General features: G+C 35.7%; 1 protein-coding gene across 3 annotated transcripts in view; it reads left to right on the forward strand.

The window, feature by feature from the left end:
* Positions 1-24,611, forward strand: part of LRP6 (LDL receptor related protein 6) — a 140,824-nt gene that overhangs the window by 102,858 nt on the left and 13,355 nt on the right. For all 3 annotated transcript variants that reach the window (XR_008530640.1, XM_054591419.1, XM_054591420.1), the window contains 9 exons: positions 520-704; positions 1,338-1,664; positions 8,934-9,136; positions 11,713-11,924; positions 12,887-13,077; positions 17,975-18,184; positions 20,550-20,675; positions 21,872-22,108; positions 22,912-23,022. Coding sequence is in view for 2 of the 3 variants with exons in the window: in XM_054591419.1 (XP_054447394.1) it covers positions 520-704; positions 1,338-1,664; positions 8,934-9,136; positions 11,713-11,924; positions 12,887-13,077; positions 17,975-18,184; positions 20,550-20,675; positions 21,872-22,108; positions 22,912-23,022 (1,802 nt within the window). In the remaining variant the exon portion in view is untranslated. The remainder of the gene's footprint in view (positions 1-519; positions 705-1,337; positions 1,665-8,933; positions 9,137-11,712; positions 11,925-12,886; positions 13,078-17,974; positions 18,185-20,549; positions 20,676-21,871; positions 22,109-22,911; positions 23,023-24,611) is intronic.

Raw genomic sequence — 24,611 nt, forward strand, 5'->3', positions numbered from 1 at the left:
CAACTTCAATTAAGGACTATTAACTTACACTTTTGATGTACTCTTACAGCTTGTTTCTGGGGAGAGTTGATTATACAAGTCAAAAAGTAAGTTTAAAAATTTAACAACACAAACTACTTGTATTCAGAAATACATAAAGATATTTTGTTCAGAAGTGAACCAGATTCAGACACCAGAGCTTTAATCCTTTCCTATCATCTCGAATATTAGTTTTATAAAACAACTGTTGCAATAAAGAAATCATTGGTTTGTTTCCAATTCCTAGGTTTTGGATGGAACAGATTCATTGGAAAAACTAAGGAAAGCTGACTCACTTCCTTTTTAGGATATAAGAAAATATATTTAGTTGAGGGTGCCAAAGTAATTGAAAAATTATAGCTATGATTTTGTTTTACGAATTTCTTTGACTTAATATGTATTTTCTTTAAAGTTATTTAGTTAACTATGCATGAATATGGCCCTTTCTCCCAAGTAATCAAAAGTGAAATGTTAAATATCCTTTTTTTTAAAAAATTTTAGGTTTATGTATTGGACTGAGTGGGGTGGAAAACCTAAGATAGACAGAGCTGCCATGGACGGAAGTGAACGTACTACATTAGTTCCAAACGTGGGGCGTGCAAATGGCCTAACAATTGATTATGCTAAAAGGAGACTTTATTGGACAGACCTGGACACCAACTTAATAGAATCTTCAAATATGCTGGGTAAGTTCTTCTTTTTATTCACAGATAGTAGTATATTGTTCTTTCTATGCAAAAATCGGAAAAGTTGCTATTACCATTGGGGGGATTCTATTAATAAAACTTCTCATGAATGTCTAGATTCTACCTCTGTCTGGCATTATATTCTATTTATTGTTACTAATAGTGGGCTAGGCACTTGGACTCATGTCTCTTTATTATGTGGAAACTTCATTATTATTGTACTTGTAATGGAATTTATAACTCCCTAGATATTCCTGCAGTGACTTTTTGTACCAGTAAAATACAGTACATACATTTCCATCTTGTTGTGGAAAGAAGAAGAAAAACTGAACTATAGGCCCTTATGGGGAGAAAATAAGACCACAATCAAAAGAAACCATTTGCAGGAGTTTAAACAAACTCAGTGATTTATAGCAAGAATATAAGCTTGAGGCATGGGGTCAGACTGCAGATGGATTGATTTCACAGGACTGGTCTGGTTTTAGAATTGCTTTTAAATGAATTGTTCTATTTTAAATTGCTTACAAATGTTTGTTTTATATGTTAAAATTTGTAGGGGAGCAGCAAGACTCATAGTCTTGATATATTTCATCCCTCTGCTTTTCCCCCTTCTACTTGCCTTTCCGAAAATAGGACTCAACCGTGAAGTTATAGCAGATGACTTGCCTCATCCTTTTGGCTTAACTCAGTACCAAGATTATATCTACTGGACGGACTGGAGCCGACGCAGCATTGAGCGAGCCAACAAAACTAGTGGCCAAAACCGCACCATCATTCAGGGCCATTTGGATTATGTGATGGACATCCTCGTCTTTCACTCCTCTCGGCAGGCAGGATGGAATGAGTGCGCTTCCAGCAATGGGCACTGCTCCCACCTCTGCTTGGCTGTGCCAGTTGGAGGTTATGTTTGTGGATGCCCTGCCCACTACTCTCTTAATGCTGACAACAGGACGTGTAGTGGTAAGCTGCATTTCCCCCAGAGCAAACTAGAAGTAGAGGAGAAAGCAGGACTTTGAAAACTGTGGTTCACATTCTTTCTAGAGTAAAATGCTGTAGAAATCCAGAGTTGGTCATTTGTTTAATAAAAGGGAGGGACTAGAGAAGGAAAAATACATGTTTTTGTTACTTTTTATTTGATGATAGCTAGTTAATATTATGGAATAATTGATATTACAGAAAAATCTCTCTTGAGCATTAAATATTTAGTTCAAAATTTGCAGCGCTTCATTGAGAGAGACAGATAGTCATACATATGTGCTTTATGTAATTCATAATTATTCATTGTCAAGGAAAGAAAGAGCAGTACAAACAGTATGACAAAAAGAATCTCCCAAAATATAATCACCTTGTCTTTGAAGTTCATAGATGGGCTAAATATTAAAAAATTTTAAGTGTAAAAAATATAAAAGGCCAGGGAGAAAATGCATATGAGTAAATTTAGTCCAGTTCGAAGCAGTAATAAGTAGATGGGGAACTGGAGAGCATATGCTGTGAACATAGCAGGTGGTTGCTGCTTAATTCCAGCTGTTGTTATCAGATCTTCATACGTAGTCATGAATGCTGAATTTTTTTTTTTTTTGCTACAATATAGTATCTCCTGATGATAAATGTTAATAGGTAGTGCATATTAAATACACATATACACCCAGCTAACAACAAAGCACAGTGCTTAACAAAATATGTCGGCTTACAGAAGCCTAGTTTATGACTCGAATATTCATAAAAGCCCATGTCAGTGGATAGACAAGAACAAGTTGGTAGATATAATAAAGAAATAGAGATTTAGATCAGAAAGAGTAGTTATAGGAGAGAAGTAGGATATGATTCTCTAGGGTAGGAGGTATAGAACAGTACAATATGGAAAGTGATTATTGAAATTACTTTATTCTGTGTCTTGTGTATAAAAAATCACATAGGAAAGGATAGGCTTCAGTCATGAAAAGGAACATAAGTTTATAGTTTAACGATTTGGAATCTGCTACATTAGTTTTGTGTTTTACTAAAGCAAGTCACAGTGGTTTTTCTAAACCTAAATTTTTCTCATCTGTAAAATTGGAATAATAACAGTAACTACTTTGTAGGGTTGCTATTTTTGCTGGGGAAAACAAATGAGATATAACATGATTGATTGCTGTAGAGAACGGATTTCAGAAGGAAAGAAGTGGTAGAGAGGTCAATTAGACTAGTGTGGTAATGCCAGCAGGCCTGGACGTCGTGGTGGCAGTGGGGCAGATGGAGAGAAGCTGAGGGGTTCAAGGTAAATTTTGAAGCTCAATTGAACAGACCTTGTTAATGGGTTGTATGTGGGGAAGAAGAAGAGAAAGAAAGCAACTATGACGTCTAGATTCTTGGTTTGATCAGCTAAGTGGGTAGTAGATGAAGTATGGAGAGGATGGTTAGTTTTCAGGAAGAAATAAAAAATTTAATTTTAGGCAGGTTTATATTGATACTTCTATGCGACATTGCAATATAAATATTAAATAGGTTTGATAGAAGATCCCAGAGCTCAGAGAGAGATGAGGTTGGAGATAGAAATTTTGTAATTGCCAGAATGTTTTTAAAATAGGGGAGTTACTTAGGGAGAAGATGTAGAGCTGAAGTCAACAAATCTTCTCTGTAGAGGGCCAGAGAATAAGTATTGTATTTAGGCTTTATGAGTCATATAATTTCTCACATGTCCTCAACACTGTCCTCTGTAGCATGAATGCAGTCATAGATAATACATTTTTAAAATGTGACTGACTTCTGATAAACTTTATTACAAAAACAGGCAACAGGCTAGATTTAGCTTTTGGACCATAGTTTGCCAACTCCTGGTATAGAGAATAGAAGGCATCCTATAACTTAAGGAGCTCTGGTTGAGGAGGGAAAACTTGCAGTGGACACTGAAAAAGTAGCAGCCAGAGAGGTAAGAGGAAAACCAGAAGAGAATAGTGACATGGAAGACTAGAGATAAGATTGATTCAAAAAAGAACTGTGTTAGATGCTGCTTGAGAGGTTCAGTACGATGAGGCCTAAAACAATATCCATTGGATTTTTGGATAAGGTCATTTTAGTAACCCGGAAGAGAATAATTCCAGGGAAATAATGGAGAAGGATTGAAGTAGATCAAAAAGTAATGGAGGAGAAGAATGGGAGGTCATGAATGAAGTTGTCTTTTACAAGAAGTTCCATTTTAAGTGGAAGGAGAAAATGGGGGTAATAACTGATTGAGGATGGAGACAAGAAGACTGTGTGGAAAGGCTTTTTGAGATCACTGTCATGAGTGCATGTTAGTTGTTTGGTGAAGGCCATGAGAAATCAGTGCTCATTGTTCCTAATATCTGTTAGGCTACTTTTCCAGGACAGATCGCAGGGCTTCAAGAAGCCTTCCGTTGTGTGCTCTTTTTATTATAATAGTACTATTTAATATTTGTGTATAGATATATTAGATTTCAAGGCAGATTACAGGGAAAGTTTAACACAAAGTACTAGCCCTTAAAAAGTTTTCTTACATTGTGTAATTTACTGCTTGACCTATGTTTCACAAGCTAAATCAGATTATGTTTCTATGCTTAAAACCTTACAGTGGCTCCCATTTCACACAGAGTAAACACCAAGTCTCATAATGGCCTACGAGTTCCTGCATGACCTTTACCCCACACTTGGAGCCTTCCCCACTTTTGCTTCTGTGACCTCAGTTTTTAACTATTCTCTTCCTTGCTCTTTCCATGACAGCCATACTGGCTCCATTGCAGTTTTCCAATATGCCAAATACTTCCACCTCAGGACTGTTGTACGGCTTATTTCTTCTGCTTGGAATGTTCTTCCTGCAAATATTTGCATATATGTACTTCACCTCCAAGTCTTTGTTATTGTGACCTTCACCAGGAGACCTGGTCTACCCTATTTAAAATTTGTAAATCATCCTTCCACCCTATCTAGCATTGCCAACGCCCTTTATCTCTACTTTTTCTTTTTCTCCTAACACTTAACACTTTTTTAAAAAAGATTTTATTTATTTATTTTTAGAGAGAGGGAGGGAGGAAGAGAGGGAGAGAAACATCAATGTGTGGTTACCTCTTGAGTGCCTCCTACTGAGGACCTGGTCCACAACCCAGGCATGTGCCCTGACTGGGATTCGAACCAGCGACCCTTTGGTTTGCAGGCTGGCAGTCCACTGAGCCACACCAGCCAGGGCTTAAAACTCTTTAATATACTGTACAGTTTATATACTCTATTGTGTATATACTGTAACTTCTTTATTAGGTTTATTGCTTATTGTCCATCTATTGGAATATAAACGTCACAAAACAGCATTTTTTTTCCTCTTTTTTCACTGATGTATCTTAGGTTCCTAAAATAGTGCTCAGTAGGTAAATAGTCATCAATTAATCCTTGTTAAATAAAAGAATGAAAAAATAGGACAAGATTTGGAAAAACACATGTGCTCTTCCACTCAACAGCTTCGTGACCTTGGAAGAACACTTAAACTTTTGAGGCTTCCTTTATAGATTACTTTACCTTTCTGAATTTACTCACCTCTAAAATGGAGATGATAATTTGGGGATTAAATAATGTTCCGTATGGTGTGTGATACATTGGAGGTCCTAAATAAATGTTCATTTGTTTTTCATCCCAAATCTCTGAAATGATTTTATTTTCTTAATTTCAAAATCATGGCTACATGGTTCTCCTTAGGTATCTAATAAGGAGATAACTTATTAGATAATCTAATAAGTTAGATTATCTTATTGCTCATTTAATAAGCAAAAATCTAATTATCTCCTTATTTAAATAATCTAATCTAAATTATCTAATTTAATTAGATGCTCTAATCAATCTAATTAGATGCATTAGATTGCTCATTTCCTCATTTCTTTATTCATTTATTTGTTCAATGAATATTTATTGAACATCTACATACTGAGCATTATTTGAGCCAGTAGAGAATGTAGCAGTGACCGAAACAGGCATCAATCCCTGCTCTCATGGAGCTTACATTCTGGTGGGACAGATAATGGACTGATTACATAAACTATGTCATGAATTAAATGGAGATACGTGTTATGAAAAAATAACACATGTGAGAACTGATGGGGAGGAAGACTGCAATGTTAAGTAGGGTGATTAGAGAGGTCACTAGTGAAGAAGTGACATTATGTCAAGAACTGAAGGCGGTGAGGAAATGAGCTATGTGCATATCCGGGGAAGACCTAACAAGCAATACGGGGCAGCGAATGGAAAGGCCCTAGGAAGGGAACAAGTCTGACACGTTAGAGGAACAGCTAGCAGGCCAGTGTTGTTGGAACAGAGTGAACAAATAGATTTAAGTCAGAGAGGAAATAGGATATCAAATTACGCAATCCCTTGTTCAGTACTGAAGTGGCTAGCTTCTATGGCACCTTTGTGCAAATTGGGAAAAGATATTTCCTCTGGGCAGATGCAGATGCACAAGTACCTGGCTTGGGTAATGAAGTATGCATTGTACTTCAGTCGCAACTGGTTGCCTTTGGCACAGTGCACAGATGGCACAGTAAGACATGTTGGGCTGGGCCTTGTGGATTATGCTCTCCTTACACAAGGGCAGTGCCTCCGTTTAAGCTACAGGTGAACACTTAATACCTTCAACAGAGAGCTAAAAAGCTCCCTTCTACTTGCACCTAATCCTCCAACTTCTGCACGTGGCTCTTTTTATTATGGGAATATAAAACTCAGATAGCCTGATAGAACAATTTTTAAAGCACCCTAAATGAGGTGGTTAGAGGTTACATAAATTAGGATAGATTTAGGCTTATGCAATTGTATATTCTTTCTTACTTTAACACTGAGTGACTTGTAAATAAGTCAAAACATCAGCTTCCTTTTAGAAATATTAAGCCAGTTAATTTTAATTGCTAATGTTATCCATAGACTTCTTGAAACAAACGTTTCTTTGGAGCCATGTTTAGCTTTGTCTTAATCCACATTTCTAGAACACCCAATTGTAGAATCTTATTAATGGTTAAAAGTTAATGTAAAAAAATAATATTCAGTAAAACATACTAGGAACATGTATATATTTGATACTGTTTCCCAGTCGGGAAAAGTTGGCAACTAAAATTTTAGGGTATTCTAAGTTTCATTGTATGTCTAAGTATAGATGGTGCCTATGCTATTGGAAACCTACACTTTAGAGATGTTTTTCTTTTTTCTTAATTCACAAGAAAGTACTGCCAAAAAACAATTCTTAAAAAAAAAAATGGAACCCTGACCGGTGAGGCTCAGTTGGTTGGGCATTGTCTCACAAAGCGAAGGGTCACTAGTTCGATTCCCAGTCAGGGCACATGCCTGGGTTGTGGGTTCTGTCCCTGGTCGGGGCATGTATGGAAGGCAATTGATCAATGTTTCTGTCTCACCTTGATGTTTCTCTACCTCTTCTCCCTCTCTTCTCCTCTCTCTAAAAAAGTAAATAAATGATATATGTGTGTGTGTATATAAATATACAAACATTAAAAAAAATGGATGGGAGACTTGTGAGCTCTCATGTGACATGTGTTCTTACTATTTGTGGCATGGGTTCCACTAAAATAGTAAAAAGTTGTTAAATCAGTACGTGATGGACTCCAGATAATGGAGAGCTCCAGTGGAATCATTGGAGTATGTTCTAATTTTTCTAAGCTAACTGGAGGTTCTGAGCCAGTGAAGAACTTAAAGCAGAATTTCAGTGTTGTGAATACCAAATTCCTTTGTCAGTACCAGTGAGTTTCTTTGGGATTCAAGCCAGTATACATTTGGGTGTAAACCAGGGAACCACAAATAATGGAGCTGTAAAGAATGGGGCACAGGGGAAAAAAGGAGGAATTAAAGCTTCACCATTTATGTTTATATCTCTATGAAGGGCAAAATTCTACTGGATTTAGTTGATGACTAACCCCCAAGAAAATAAAATGTTACAAAATTTTATGTATTTTTTTAATGAAGATTTTTAAAATGGTGTTAGGCTTTGAAGTTGTTGATAGCACTGTCAAATGCTATTATTTCCTAGATGTTTTCCTACATTAAAGATGCTTACACAGTACTCAGAGGCCGAGTCCCTAGAAAAGCGTAATATTGTCTCTGTTGCATTTCCCCGTTTCATAAATTTAGAGCATAAGCTTAGAATCAGAGCAGAATATTTTTTTTAGTGAAAACATTAATTCAAAGTTTGTTATGAGGATTAGAGATAACGAGTATAAAGCATTTATTATTAGTTTGGGAGGATGAGAGAGATTCTTATCGGCTCCTTCTCATAACAAAACCCACATACACCCAATGCAAAATTAAGCCTATATCTGCAATCCATGAGGGTTTGTTTGATTCCTATTAATACCAAGTTTATTGCTGTTGCTATTGATGACAATAAACAATGCCTATTTTTACTTTACACTTCCATAATGGCTTACAATTTTTTATTGTTATAGTTGACATATGCCTTATAATTTTTAAAGTATTTTTACATGTTATAAAATTCTTAAAGCAACTCAATGAGCAGGACAAGATAGCTAGCTATATCCTTATTTTAGAGTTGTATAAATGGCAAAGAGGTTCAGTGACTTAGTTAAGATCAGGTGACTAGATAGTGAGAGAACTGAAACCGAAACTAGTCTTGGTTTTTTTAATCCTCATCTGAGGATATGTTTTATTGATTTTAGAGAGTGGGAAAAGGAGTAGGGAGAGAGAGGAAACATTAATCAGTTACCTCCTGTACGTGCCCTAACTGGGGATTGAACCTGCAATCTTGGTATGTGCCCTGACCGGGGGATGATCCCCCAGCCTGTTGGTGTACTAGACAACACTCCAAACAGCTGGGCCACCTGGCTTAGGCCAGCCTTGAAGTCTCTGCTTTGACCAATGGAAGCCCAGGCTTCCTGCCACTCACAAGAAGAGGTTGTGGAGGATTATTTACTTCATAAACAGGGAGACTTTTTTATAACTTTGTCAAGTGCTTCGTTGACCTCAAACCTCCTGTGATACCGCTGTGGAAAAAAATAGGCTAAGTAGCTATGTCATTGAGTAAATTCATAACTGGTTTGGTAACCAGAGTACTGATTAGTGTCACTTTGAAGACAGTTTCTGGGGACACTCCAGAGGGTTTTGTCCTCAGTCTTACCTATTTACCTCTTCAAAAGCTGTACGTGTTTTATATGAGATATAGCTGTAGGCCGATTGTATTTTTGAGTGATGCAGGACTTAGTCTATACTTCAGATTTGCTCTTTTCTTTCTTGAAGCTCCAACTACTTTCCTGCTCTTCAGTCAAAAGAGCGCCATCAACCGCATGGTAATTGATGAACAGCAGAGCCCTGACATCATCCTTCCTATCCACAGCCTTCGGAATGTCCGGGCCATTGACTATGACCCACTGGACAAGCAACTATATTGGATTGATTCACGACAAAACATGATCCGAAAAGCTCAAGAAGATGGCAGCCAGGTGATTCAAGGCTCAGTGCAAAAGCCATGTTTTTTTTTTTTCCTAGTAATTGGACTAACCAGTTATCCTATTTTATTGTATTTAAGTATTGATTCTGTGTGTGTGTGTGTGTGTGTGTGTATGTATGTGTGTGTGTGAGAGAGGGAGGAAGGGGGGGAGAGAGAGAGAAACTGAAATTCTGGACTGAGCAGCTTTTTTCCTTTCTAATGATCTTTGAGTATATAATTGATAATGCTATTGGAACAAAAATTGTATTTAGATACCTTATGCTCATATATTGGTAATGACTTAGTTACTGCCATCCATATCCATTTATGTTGTTTTTTTCGTTATGGTTTGATCTACATGGAGTGTTGGAAGCTTTGAAATCAAAAAACTTAAGTTCTGATCTCAGGTCGATCATTCATTAGGATTTTCATGAACTATTTAGCTGAATGGAATGTAAAGCACAGTACTTTACCTTTTACATGATAGGGACTCAATAAGTAATGGTTCTGTTACTAGTTAACAGTTATTTAAAAGGTTCAAAGCATAAGAAACAATACAACCTCAGTAAAATTAAAAACATCTGGGATATGTTATTAATCCAATGTTTTTGTTTATTTGTTTGGTTTTTGTAAATATTTGGTGACTGTGGGATGGGAATGAAAACATTAACAACAAAACTTACCTATGCTTACACACCAATCATGGTTTATATAACACTATCCATACTTTGCTTTCTTTTTATGACCAAGTGGTATTAGACTAGGATTACTATATATAATTATTTGTCATCTTTCCATAGGAGTAATGTTAAGTTTGATTTTGAATGTGTTAAAATTTAGTGAGATTAGATCACTAAAGTTTTTTTATGTCTTTTCTCACACAGAGGAGCAAGGGGACAATGTTTTGGGTTGGCCAAAAAGTCTGTATGGTTTTTTCTGTAATATAAAAGACACATTTTTCATTTTCACCAATAACTTTAATGATTTGGGTGTTTTGAGTATGTTGGCTATTTCCTACATGGTATAATGTTGATTGTTTTCAATTAATGTCTCAATTTGATTGCTAGCAACTTCAACTGGTCTTCCTGACCGTGAAGCATCATCCAGTGAGAAACCTCTAGCATAAAACATCACAAACCACTTTTGACATGTTTGATCAGTCACAGCACCTTCTCCATACACTGCACAAATCTTTTTTTGCATTTCAATTACATTTTTACCTTTCTTGAGATATTAAAGTATCATATGCTGAAAATGTTGCTTATTTTCTTCCTTCTTCAATATTAAAATGGCTACACAAAAATTCACCAATTTCAATTTTTTTTTAAATGCATGCTGATATGACAGTTGTCACAATTCAATGTAACAAAATTGTTTTGAATGAAGTTAAAGACAATTAAGCAGTACTAGAGCTATTTTAACAGGAAAAAAACAAACAGACTTTTTGGCCAACCCAATATTTAGGGCTGTTGAGGGATCATTTAGGTGTGTAGTTAATAGTGGTATATTGCAGATGCACATTACTCTTTATAGGCCAAGACCTGTAGAGGGAAATTAGAGCTGTTATTATTCAGCCAAGGACATCGCAAATAAATTAGATAGCTTCATTAAGGAATGTGTTACCTCAGAGATGCTGAGTAAATAAAATACAATTTATTCAGCTAGAACAGGTGAACAAAAGGCTCTCTTTTTGCCTGGCTTTGTAAAAAGAATTTTTTGGAGGGTGGATTTGAGGATTAGAGACAGACCTGATTGATGAATGTGGTTTATAACCCTAATTGCTATTATCTCTAGAGCAGAGTTTGTCAACTTCAGCACTGTTGACATTTTTGGGCTGGGTCATTCTTTTTTTTTTTTTTTAAATCACCTAGATGGGGGAAGGGAGGGAGAGAGAAAGGGAGAGATGCTTCGAGGTAAGAGAGAAACATCTATTGGTTGCTTCTCACACACGCCTTGACAGGGGACCAAACCTGCAACCCAGGCATGTGTCCTGACTGGGAATCAAACCCCACGATCTTCAGTCCACAGGATGATGCTCCAACCAACTGAATGATACCGGCCAGGGCTGGGTTGGATAATTCTTTGTTCTAGAGGACTGACCCGAACACTGTAAGCTGTTTAGCAGCATCTCTGACCTCTACCCACTAGATGCCGATTATACCTCCCATAGGCTTAGCAATCAAAAATGTCTCCAAACATTACCAAAGCCCTTGGTTTAGGCATTTGCAAATGCCCTTGTTGAGAACCACTGCTTTGGAGGTATTTCTAGGGTGTGGTTCTAGGCATGGTTGTCTGTAAGAGAGAACTGCCACCTTCTGATGCTCATCTCTAATCAATGCACTGTCAGGTTCTTAGAGCAACTAATATGGCTCGCGCTGCTGCCCCATGTCATAATAACCAAAGGGAACATTTGAAATTCATGCTAATAACAAAGAAGCACATTACTCATTAAAAAATGTATCAGTAAGAAATGTCCCTTGAGAGTTCCTTCTCAGATGAGTGACCATATAAATGTAAGCATTGTGAGTGATCGCCTCAGGGCTATCTGGTTTGGAGTCTAATTTTCTGTGTGTCTTTTTCTTTCCCTAGGGCTTTACTGTGGTTGTGAGCTCAGTTCCGAATCAGAACCTAGAAATACAACCCTATGACCTCAGCATTGATATTTATAGCCGCTACATCTACTGGACTTGTGAGGCCACCAATGTCATAAATGTAACAAGATTAGATGGGAGATCAATTGGAGTGGTGCTAAAAGGCGAGCAAGACAGACCTCGAGCCATTGTGGTAAACCCAGAGAAAGGGTATGTTACTGAAGTACCATTCAGATGTCTTGGCATCTCAGATCCTCATCAGCCTTTCTTTGCAGTCCTTATTTATTTACCTTTTGGTGTCCTGTGTTAACAATGGAAAACTAGATATTGTCCATCTACCTGCCCCTGTACTTTCTTGCTTTCTTGGATTTTACTGACTAGAATTTCCTTTGTTAGTCTCTATTGCGTTAGTTTTCATTTCTACCCATACTTCCAGGACCATTTGAACTGCAGCATCTTCCTTGAAGTTTTCCTTGATCTACCCTACCCCCCGCCAGATGTGATTTTTTTCCCTTTTGTAAATGGCCAGTGCTCTATTACATCTGTACCTCTCTAGTTATATCTAGTCCTTTCCAATTGACCTTACAACTTTTATTTTTTCAGTCTTAATTTCCTACTAGGATTTATGTTCCTTTATGCCAAAAACTAATATATCATCTTTCATTTAATACAGAGCTTTGCGTTTAATAAATAGTATGTACTTGCATCTGAATGAATGATAAAGAATTCAGCTGGGAGAGTTAGCTTACTTCAAAAGAGTTACAGGAAAAAGATGAACTCTAGAAGTTAAAAATAAGAAATGATTTTTATGACTTATTTTTAACTATGAAATGTACTAATAAGGAGAGGAATCTAAAATTTTGTGTCCAGGTCTCTGGTTACTGCTCATTTATTTCATTTATTTTATTTGTAGTATTTCAAAAAATGTAACTGCCTGTGTCTAACACTTTGTTTTATTAATCCATGAAAGTTAACTCCTTCAGGAATTCTGTGTACCCTTTGTTACTATTACTGAAAGTAATAGTATCTCATAGCCTTTTAAAAAATATTCTAAAACATTTCAAAATAAGATTTTAAAATATTTTATCATTTTTGTTTTAATCAGTAAGAATCTTCTCATTTTGTATGGTTTCTTATTTTGATAAACCTACTGTTTTTTCCTTTCTCTTCAGGTATATGTATTTTACCAATCTTCAGGAAAGGTCTCCAAAAATTGAACGAGCTGCTTTGGATGGAACAGAACGGGAGGTCCTCTTTTTCAGTGGCTTAAGTAAGCCAATTGCTTTAGCCCTTGATAGCAGATTGGGCAAGTTGTTTTGGGCTGATTCAGATCTCCGGCGAATTGAAAGCAGTGATCTTTCAGGTACCCCCAAAATATGTTTCCTTATTTTTTTTTTAAGATTTCATTATTTTTAGAGATAGGGCAAGTGGGGGAAAAAGAGAGGGAGAGAAACATCAATGTGCCAGACATACATCTATCTCTTGCCTCTTGCATGCCCCCAGCTGGGGACCTGGCCTGCAGCCCAGGCATGTGCCCTGACTAGGAATTGAACCCAGTGATCTTTCAGTTTGCAGGCTGGCGCTCAGTCAACTGAGCCACACCAGCCAGGACCTGTTTCCTTGAGTTGTTAAGATGATTCATCAGTAGCATTTGTATTTTTCTTCCATTGTATTATTTTTATATTATATTTCCTTACAGTTTTTTTTTTTTTTCACTAAAAGTAGTCAGCATCAAGTTTGTTGGGAAACACTTTTTTCTTCAACCATCAATTACTCCCTCAGTTATGTAATAATTTGCCAATATTTTTCATTTGGGCTTGGCTCTGTAGATATATTTCTAATGCATTATTTCTGCTCATTTCCTAATTCTTTTGCTCTACTTTATATTCTCAACATCTCCATCCTGAATTCTAACCTATGATTAGTCTCTTCCCTGCCAATCCCCCACTCTTGAATATTTACACACTATTCCTAGATTAATTTTCTGAACCATAGTTTCTAATCATGTCACTACTGTGATAAAAAAAATCTTCAAGGTAGTCTAATAACCTGAAGGAAAAGTCGCTTAAGTTGGTATTTACCTTTCACAAGCTCATCAGCAAACTCAAATGATCATAACATTCCTGGTGTTTTGAAACCAAATGAAATCATTTGTTGATCTTAAGATGTACTTTTACTTTCTCATTTCTCTTCAGTCATTTGTCTACAATCATAGTTACTTCCTGTCTCCACAATTTCTTTTTTCTTTTTCTTAAAGATTTTATTTATTTATTTTAAGAGAGAGGGGAAGGGAAGGAGAAAGAGGAGGAGAGAAACATCAATGTGTGGTTGCCTCTCATATCCTCCCTGAGCTGGGGACCTGGTCCACAACCTAGGCATGTGCTCTGACTGGGAGTTGAACTGGTAACCCTTTGGTTCGCAGGCCAGCACTTAGTCCACAGAGCTACACCAGCCAAGGTGCCCTCCACACAATTTCTGATGTCCAAATATTCTGTGTGATCTCACTAGTGATCATGAAAATGAATTTAAAATAATATGCTATTTATGTCTATCAGAGTGGCAAAAATATGTTAAAGTTGATTATGCTTAACATTAGCTAGAATAGCAGAAAATGGCATGCTTTCATGCACTTTGGTAGGAGTAGAAATTAGTAGAGCATTTTTGGAGGGCACTTTGCCAATAAACTTCTCTTTCAGATAGCTGTGTTACAGAAATGCTGACCCAATTGTAGAAGGGTATTTGCTAAGCATTACTTGTAATAGTCTTTCATAGAGAAGTATGAGGTCTGTCCAGAAAAAGTCCAGCCATAGTTAATAAAACAAATGGTTTGCATTACATGGATGTAACCTCCAGGCAAGGAGAGTGGACTGGAATGTGCACGTGTGAACAATGACTTCACTGTACTAGTGTTTAGGGTGGTAGATGCCATTGAGTGAGCATGTGTACTGTGCGGCTGGCGCATTCAAAATGACTGAACGATTAGAGCAATGAACTTGCATCACATTTTCTGTTAAACTTGAACATTCCTCTGTGGAAACTATTCAGATGATTCAGAAGGCTTTTGGGGACAATGTAATGAGTGCAGTGCAAATAAAAGAGTGGCACAAATGCTTCAAAAATGGTTGAGAATCTATTGAAAGTAATCCACATTCTGGAAGGCCTGCAATAAGCAAAACACTTGAGAATGTTGAACGTGCATGGACTGCAATCAACAAAGATTGAGGACTGACACTACGAAAACTAGAAGCTGATCTGGCATTTCCAAAAACTACCATGTCTGAGATACTGACGCAGGATCTTGTCATGAAACATGTACTGTCCAAATTTGTTCTGCAGCTTCTGCTACCAGAGCAGAAGTAACATCGTGCTGCAGTTGCTAATGACTTGATTCAGACCACTATCAATGAACGAGATTTCCTCAAGAAGGTCATACTGGAGATGAATCATGAGGTGTCATTGTCCTATGTGCAGTGTTTCTTGTGTCTTGAATTTTCTTCAGTAAATATCTCTCTTTCGTGTTACGTGGCTGGATACTTTCTGGACAGACCTCGGTACATTCTGCTATATCAAGTGTATGGAATATTACAGTCATTCCAACAAATGAGGTATATCTGTGTGCAGTGGCATAGAAGGATGATTTTTAAAAGTTAAATTGTTATATTAAGATCTAATTTTGTCTAAAATATTTCATAGGTTTAGTATTTATTGGCAAATTGCCCTGCAAAAATATTTATACTATGTATACATGTATATATACATATATAGACACTTTTTATGTATATATGCTCTTAACAAACATGGGCATACATGTTTTGTTTATTCCTTGAGAAATATACAAACATACCTTGAGATGGGTCTGAAAGATTAGCATACTAGTATGTTAATAGTTTATTTCTGTGTCATTTGAATTTTTATATGTTTAAGTACATTTGTAATTTTTTAAAAAACAAAAAATATTGTCATTTCAGGTTCAAATGCTTGCATTTCATTTGCCTTCTCTGATTTCACATAGTCATGCACATATTGTTGCGGGTGTATGCATATCTACCTAGCATGATATATTTTTCCCTCACCTGATGACCTATATCTTTTATATCACCTTTAATTTATTGCTATATGTATAATTGCTATTTATGTCAATGTTTTAACTCTTTTATTAGTATTAAAGATATTTTTTCCCCTTCTTTCCTTTTTTCTCTTTTTCTTCATTTATGATGCTTATTTTTGTTTTGAGAATAATGTGTTCATTAGAGACAATTTAGAAATAAAAAAAGGGAAAATTTATACCATTGTTATTATTTAACACTTTAATGAATTAACTTTTTTTTTCCTGTGCATTTCTTTCCCCACCTATAATTATGAAATGGTTCCAACATGGAGAAAGCGCAGAGTTCCTGCCACTCAACTGTGTCAAGTCTTACTCTTCGGCAATATTTGCTTTTGAATCTTGCTTCCTCCTCCTCTTCCTTGAAATAAAACATTAGAGAGAACTTTGAAGCCCTTGTGTGTCCCTCCCCAAATTGTTCTGAATAAAGAATGTCTAGAAATCAGTATTAGAAAAATGAGCAAAGACTATGAATAGTAATTCAGAGAAGAGACATGAAGGACCAATAAATTAATCTCAATATCAAACAGGGAAATGCAAATTTTATTAATAATGAGATATACTTCTAGAACAATTGGATTGGTAATAATTTAGAAGTCTAACAATACCAAGTACTGGAGTGGCAATTCTCATTTATACTTCTGGTGGGAATTTTAAATTGATGTAATCATTTTGGAGAGTATCTTGGATCTATCCATACTGAATCTATATAGATCAGATTACATAGCAATTCTACCACTGTGTTTAGGCCATAGAGACATGTTCTGATTTGTGCGCAAGAATATTCATGGCAACACTGCTTTCAGTGGCAATACATTGGAAATAGCATTGCTAGAACTTTGACTGGGTTTGCTTTGGATTTATAAGTGAACTTAGAAAGAATTACTGTCTTTGTAATACTAGTCTTCTAAACCATGAACATTGGTTTGTCTCTGTATTTATGTGGCACTTTAATTTCCCTCAGTGTTTATTATTGTTTTCTTTGTAGAAATCTTGCCCATCTTTTATCAGAGTTATTTTTTGGTGTTTAATGCTTTTGAATGCTAGTGATAAAGAATGTTCTAAATTTTTAAGATTTTATTTTCTGACTATAGCTGGAATATACAAATATAGTCCATCTGTTCCCCCCATCCTTCCCCTACCTTGATATCTTGAGCTTGTTTCCTGTATTTTCTACAGGATTTTACATTACAGAATCATTTGTGTATAAATACTGAATTTTATTTTTTTTCTAGTCCTTTTTCCTTGTTACCTTATTATACTGGCTGGGACCCCCAATATAGTGTTGATTATAATAATAATAATAATAATAGAAGCTTTGGGATTTTTTGTTTTGCTTTGTTTATTGATTTGGGGAAAGCATTTAATACTTCATGATTAAGCATTATGTTTGCTAAAATTTTTCTGTAGATAACTTTTTCTAATCAGATTAGGAAAGTCCCCTTCTATTCCTAGTTTGCTAGAATAAACCAAACTCAGCATGAAACAGTATCCTTTTTATATGTATTGATAGGTTTGATATGCTAATGTTTTATATAAGATGTTTGCACCTGTGTTCGTGAGACAGATTACCCTATAATTTTTTTTTCTTACAATGTACTTGGAGTTTTGTTGTCAAGGTTATATTGCCTCATAAAAATGTTTCTCCTTTTTCTGTTCTCCAAGAAAAAAGTTAGTGTAACATTGGCAGGGTTTTTTTCCTTCCTTAAAGAGTCAACAGTGATATATATTTTTATAATAGTATCTTTTTCTACTTCACATTTTTAGCCTCCCACAGAACCTTTTATACTGGAATGCATTTAGTACATGCTTCTGTTTTTATATGTTAGAGCTTTTCATAAAATTTAATTTGAAAAATGGACTCAGCTTTAAAAAAACATCTTAAAACTGCTCTAAGTTCTTTTCTACATTTCTGTGAATTAGAATACTTACTGTGTATTGGGCACTTTCTTGCTCTTGATTGCACTTCAATATCTAGTCTATTGTTTATTTTCTGGTATGTATATATCTTCTAAGAATGATTCTGAAGTTTTGTGGTAGAGAGTTTATATTTTCCTTTTCAGGACTTTTAGAATCTGATTTTTTCAGCAAATAACTGTTGAATATATGACTTGACCCACATGGATTATTTCTGGTGAATGTTCTTCTTCCCAAGGTGCCAATCGGATAGTATTAGAAGACTCTAATATCTTGCAGCCTGTCGGACTGACTGTGTTTGAAAATTGGCTATATTGGATTGATAAGCAGCAGCAAATGATTGAAAAAATTGACATGACAGGTCGAGAGGGTAGAACCAAAGTCCAGGCCCGAATTGCCCAGCTTAGTGATATCCATGCAGTAAAGGAGCTGAATCTTCAGGAATATAGTAAGTGCTGATGGTGTACTGTTAATTGTAGGATTTGTATTTGTTATAAGAAGTTAAAATAAAAATAAGATGTTCTTTTGTATCTTCTTAGCACTTTTATCCTGAAGATTTTCATATACTGTTAAGTTTTCCTTTTTTTTTAACTTCATGCTAAACTCACCTGGGAGCTTTTTCAAAGTAAACATGTTTTCCCCATAAAACAAGAATAGGGCAAAGGAATGGACTTGCTCATTTCCGAAAATTCCCGCAGGTACAGCAAAGGCCCTGCTTGTCATGCCTTCTCTTTCTCTCCTTCAGCCTCTTTAAGAATTCTGGTATAAAACATATTTCTTTGGTTCCCTGTATACCCCATAGTTTAGACAGAAACAAAGATTATATTTATGTAATGATGAATATAGTTATCATGGAATAACTTTATTCTTTAACAAAAGCAAAACAAACTAAAAATTAGTGTGTAAAAATAGAGTACTATGCTTTAATAAGTGCTTGTGTTTTTTCCCCTCTTAGATAATGTTTTCAATTCTCAGCTTAGAAAAGTAGCCATAAACATTCTTTTTATCTTACTGAAAACTTCTGAAAATGGCTGATCATCTTTGGTCTAGTTTCTTGTTACTAGGTGTCTGTAATCAAAAGTACCCTCAGCAGTAAGTACTATAGGTCTTACATGATTGTACCAGGAATGCTAATGTTAAATGGAAGACCAAAGAGAGGGGAACTCTTGAAACTCCTTCACTTCTCAGTGCAGTGCTTTCAAATCAAGCTGGGATATGGAAGAATAGAGGAATGAGGTCACTATTGCTTGTTCAGGTCTTACACTGTCACTGTTTATGAACTTAGAAGTTAAGTTTAGAAGTATTTAAGAATTTGAAAGTTAGAATTGTTGCCATTCTCGGTTGTGGCATGTACAATAACTCATGCTGAACATGTATAGACACAGTACCTAAGTTACATACTCAGTTAATGTAAGATCTCATTTGAGTTTTTAAAATTTCTGGAGGCAGGGGTATCTTTTTTTTTAATTCAATCTTTATGGTTTTATATTTGGAAAAACATTTAAAAAAATTTAATATCAAAGAGAATGAGATTTTTGTTTATGAAAAGTGTCACAGTCCACTTCTCACAGGCAGAGCAATTAAGGCAGAGCAATTAAGGCAGAGCGATGGTACTCAGGAGGAGGAATGGCACTTGACTAAGGTCTAGTGAAGGATTAGGAACGCTAAGAACTCTTCTGTCATTGCTTAATCTGGGTCTAATTTCACCTAAAACTACTTTATTTTCTTATATTTGGATCAGTAATCTTTAGCTCCACTTGGAGTTATAAAGTGGTTTGCCGTCCTCTTTTGTCTTCTGTTTGGCTTTAGCATTGCTGTGTAACCTGAATAGTAGGAGGGGCATGATTTCTAAGACATGTGCTTAGAACCATAACCTGGTTAACATTCTCTTTTTCACTGACGTCATTGGGGTAACATTGGTTAGTGGAATTGTTGTGTTGTGTGTTCACCATCCCAATTCAAGTTTTCTTTTAAAAAGCGTCATGGAATTAAAGGTTGGGAAACACTGTTATGTAATTCATTTGTCCTAATGTAACAGCTCATGTCTGTTTTGGGACAACGTGCTGACTCCCTCAGTCTCATCAGCATATGCTAAAGCAGGATTGATGTGTTAGTGAAAAGAAAGTCAGATAATAAATGGCTGTGCCTGTGTTAGACGACGAGACAAATGTCCAGTTGCTTTTCACACAAGCTTAGTAGAAAATTCATAACAATGATTTCATTAAATACAACCTGTGAGATAGAGTTTGAAAAGTTGCCAGACTGTGTATTCATTTAATTTAACCCAAATATGAGGAAATTAAACATTAGTAACATTGCAGGTTATCTTTTGCAGTCAACCAAGCAAGTAATTTTGATTGTTTCTGAATGATTGAATTCCCTGTGAACTTAAGCTTTTTCTTATAACAACTGTGATTATCAGTGGATCCTTTATTAAAATATACTTTTTGAGTAAAATCCTCTGATCTTTTAGAAAAAAGTAGAGTTTCTGAGTTAAACTCTATAGTTTAGAAGAATTTTTCTATTTTAAATAGAACAGTATCTAGGTCTCAGCATTCTGCCTACAAATTAATATGAGCTATGCCACTGCCTTGCTTAAAATACTTTAAAATATTTTATATATAAATATGTAAAGATGGTGTTTTGTATTTTTAAATCATTGTCCTCATTTTCTTAAAGATTGTGTAGGGATGGAGCAAGGAATTGTATATGTGTGCAAATGAAGTCCGAGGTGATTTACATTTGGTTTTCTCGATAATTCATAAATGATAGGTTTTGACTGGACTATCTTGCCTCCCCCCCTTCCCTTGCAGGACAGCACCCTTGTGCTCAGGATAATGGTGGCTGTTCACATATTTGCCTTGTAAAAGGAGATGGTACTACAAGGTGCTCTTGCCCCATGCACTTGGTTCTGCTTCAGGATGAACTATCATGTGGAGGTAAATATATTATCATTTTCTTGTGCAAGTCATTTAACATGTACCATAACTAAATAAGTTAATTCAACTGGAGGAGAAGGACCATTCTCTATAGTGGCAGAAATTGTCATATAATATGGTTTTTAATGATAGGAAATTTATTAGGTAACTGAATTTATATAGCCATTAAACATTATGATCATAAGCTGATATAAAAAGGCAGCCCCCCAAATTAGTGTTTTCTACTATAAAAGCAACATAAAATACATATTTCTGTGAACAAAGATTGAAGGGGCTTATATACTCAAAGTTTAAAAATCATTGAGAAAATGGTATTACAACAATATTTTATTCTTCTAACTTTCCTAATTTTTTAAAAATAAATAACATGTATTGAGTAGCAGCTACAAGATGTTCTGCTTGAACTGTGGGCGATTTGAAGATCTTTGAGATCAGGTTGGTTGGGGAGATGAGATACGTGCCCAGTGTCGCACAACATTCTGAACGTAAATCTAATGCCGCTGAACTGTACTCTTTAAAATGGTGAACTTTTTTATATTTATTTTATGTATTTTTTTTTTAAAGCGAGTGCTCCCATATCAGGGTGCTGGTGTTAATTCAAATAAGGCAAATCTTAGAAAAATTTACCTTTATGAAATGATAACAAAGGTAAAATTGAATCAAAGATATCACCTCCTGTTTAGAAGTCTTTTAAAAAGGCCTTTGCTTTTATTTCTTTACATTTAATGATTATTTTTAGTGTGTGCATTACATGAATAATGTGCTGTAACTAACGTATACCACTGCATTACTGACACCCGAAGCAAGAGATAACACTGTTGTCATTAAGGAAAGCGCCCTCATGTCCGTTAGCAGCCAGTCCTCCTCTTCCAGAAGTGACCGCTCTTCTGACTTTTCTCCCTATAGTTTGGCTATGCCTGTTACTGAACTTTATAGAAGGAATCATGATGTATGTACTCTTTAATGTCTGGATTCTTTGGCTTAATATTTTTGAGATTCAGCTGTAGAGTGGAGTATATCAGTTTCTTTGTTATTTCTTCTCTGATTATATGACATGGATTACAAATCTGATGTGTTATAAAGTGTTCCGTACAATATGTATTGATTATATTAATTGAGCCCCACGCAGGTGTGTTTGTACCTCTGTGTGACAATTATTTTATTTTTGTCACTCCCCTCCCCTTTGTTTATTGAAGAACCCCCAACATGTTCTCCTCAGCAGTTCACTTGTTTCACGGGAGAAATTGACTGTATCCCTGTGGCTTGGCGGTGTGATGGGTTTACTGAGTGTGAAGACCACAGCGATGAGCTTAATTGCCCTGTGTGCTCAGAGTCCCAGTTCCAGTGTACCAGTGGGCAGTGCATTGATGGTGCACTCAGATGCAATGGAGATGCAAACTGCCAGGATAAATCAGATGAGAAGAACTGTGAAGGTATCTAAAAATTTTAAGACCTGGTCATATAGTCCTTTTTTGATTAAGTTGTTTGCAGTTCAGAGTGGAGTGTTGCTTTGGCTCAGTGGTAGATTTGGGGTTTTCAAGTATATTTGACTTTATTATGTCTAAACATAGTAACATGTTCAGAATTGTTGTTTTAATTCACGTAATATGCATAAGGTTTATACACATTAATAAGCATAGCAGAGGAATGAAGCCAAAAGAACTTCAGTATATAAAAATAGGATTTGTTTGCAATGAACTTTGAATTAGTGAATGTATTTATTTCAATGTAAAATAATTTCATAATTTCAATAATTTCAAAGGTTTCCTCCATTAACCTTTGACATGGTAAAAGAACAACCAAACAAACAAATTCTTTGGAATTACTAGTGAATAATGAAATTTAACATAAGGAACAAAATAGGATCCCTGACCAGTGTGGCTCAGTTGGTTGGGTGTTTTCCCACAAGATGAAAGGTCACCAGTTCTATTCCCAGGCAGGGCATGTGCCATAGGCATTTGATTGATGTTTCTCACATCAGTTTTCTTTCCCTCTCTCCCTTCTTTCCTCCCTCTCTAAAAATAAATAAAATTATTAAAAAAAAACAAAATAAGAAATTTCCTGCTGGAATGTCTTTTCCCTCTACCAATGAAAACCCCCTGAGAATAAATTTTAAGGTATACCTAAAAGTCTAATTTGTTTTCATTTGCACCCACAAAGTACTTTTTTGACTCCTGGTAGTATTTGGCTTTACAACATAGTAAAAATAAGAAAACTATTTGCATTTTTCCCCCAGTGCTTTGTTTAATTGATCAATTCCGCTGTGCCAACGGTCAGTGCATTGGAAAACATAAGAAATGTGATCATAATGTGGATTGCAGTGACAAATCAGATGAACTGGATTGTTGTAAGTAGGACTGAAACCTGTATGCTACTCTTAGGGGAGAATTTTTAAAATACATTTTCTTTGTGTGAGTTTCACTTATAATCACTGTTTCCTTACTGAGAAACAAATATTAATCTTAAGCTAGTTATTTGTACCAGGGATTTTTTCATTTTGCTTTTAATAATTCCTTAAAAGACAACAGTTTTCTTATGCCAAAAAAATTTTCACATAAACGTTTAGTAAAGCATCAGAAAGGAATAAATACTGTTTTACCATAGCTAAAGTTAAGACGTTCTGAAACAGTTCGCAGGCATACCTCAGAGACACTGTGGGTTCGATTCCAGACTCCAGACCACCTCATTTAAAAGAAGTACTGTAATCAAATGAGTCAGACTAATATTTTCGTTTCAACAGTGTATACAAGTTATGTTTATACTGTAACATAGTCTGTTAAGTGTACAATATCTTAAAAAGCAATGTACATACCTTAATAAAAAAAATAGTTTATTGCTAAAAAATGCTAACCGTCATCTGAACCTTCTGGAAAAATAGCACCAATTGACTTGCCTGATGCAGGGTTGCTACAAACCTTCAATTTGTAAAAAACACAAAATCTGTGAAGCACAGCGAAGTAAAGCGTTGCAAGACGAGTTGTGCTTGTAGATGCGTGGACCTCAGTCAGCATTCAAAACTTAAGAATTTCTGAACATTAGTTCATGTTTAACATCTCCCGTTTTTGCTTGACACCAGTCTCTCAGTGACTTTTAAGAACTTCCTTAAAATGCAACCTGAGGGTATTTGTGCCAACATATATGCACAGGCCTAGAGACCGTGGACTGAATAGCCTACAGTTTCTTCAAGGTTCATAACTATTGACTAATGCCCTAATGTATAATATATCCCGAATTGATCACCTTAATTCTGAATGGAATTCAGCATAAGCCACGTCTACCCTGTCAAAATTGGTTTAATGAAATATAGATAGCAGGATGACAGCTAAGGGGGGGGGGGTGGTAGGGGATGGAGGGATTGAACAAAAAGGAAAAAGGACTCTTGGACATGTATTGTGGGGTATAAGGGAACTAAATGGTAATGGGGAAAAAACAGAATAAAAAACAAAGAAAAGAAAAATAAAGAAACTATCTTAATAAAGACTTTAAGCTGATATTTTTACAAATTGAAGTGGGGTACTCACTAAGACTTGTAGAATCTATTCATTTACTCATTAAGCATTACTGGATACCTGCTATGTGCTGAGAATATAGGGTACCTGTACCAGTGCTCTCAAAGCGCTCTGTTTTTGGGGGGCTTTTAAAGCCAGACAGAGATGGAATTGAATTCTAGCTCCACCTCTTAGCAGGAAATTTGTTCTTGTTAAACCTTAGTTTCTTCATCTTTGGAATGAAGATATTATTTATCCTGGCAGTTGTGAGAAAAATTAAATGATGTATATAAAACATATAAAAGCCTGACTCATAGGGTCTATTGATAAAAGAGAGTGATAACAAATGTGTTAAGAGATCTTTGTAAGTAGCACAAAGGAGAGAGTGGTCAAAGCTTTAGGAATGAAGATGCAGCTCATCAAGGAAGACTTTTTATGAGAATGGTGC

The sequence above is a fragment of the Pteronotus mesoamericanus genome, unplaced genomic scaffold (assembly GCF_021234165.1).
Source record: "Pteronotus mesoamericanus isolate MK-2021 breed Mesoamerican mustached bat unplaced genomic scaffold, CSHL_Meso_final scaffold_21, whole genome shotgun sequence".
NCBI lineage: Eukaryota > Metazoa > Chordata > Mammalia > Chiroptera > Mormoopidae > Pteronotus > Pteronotus mesoamericanus.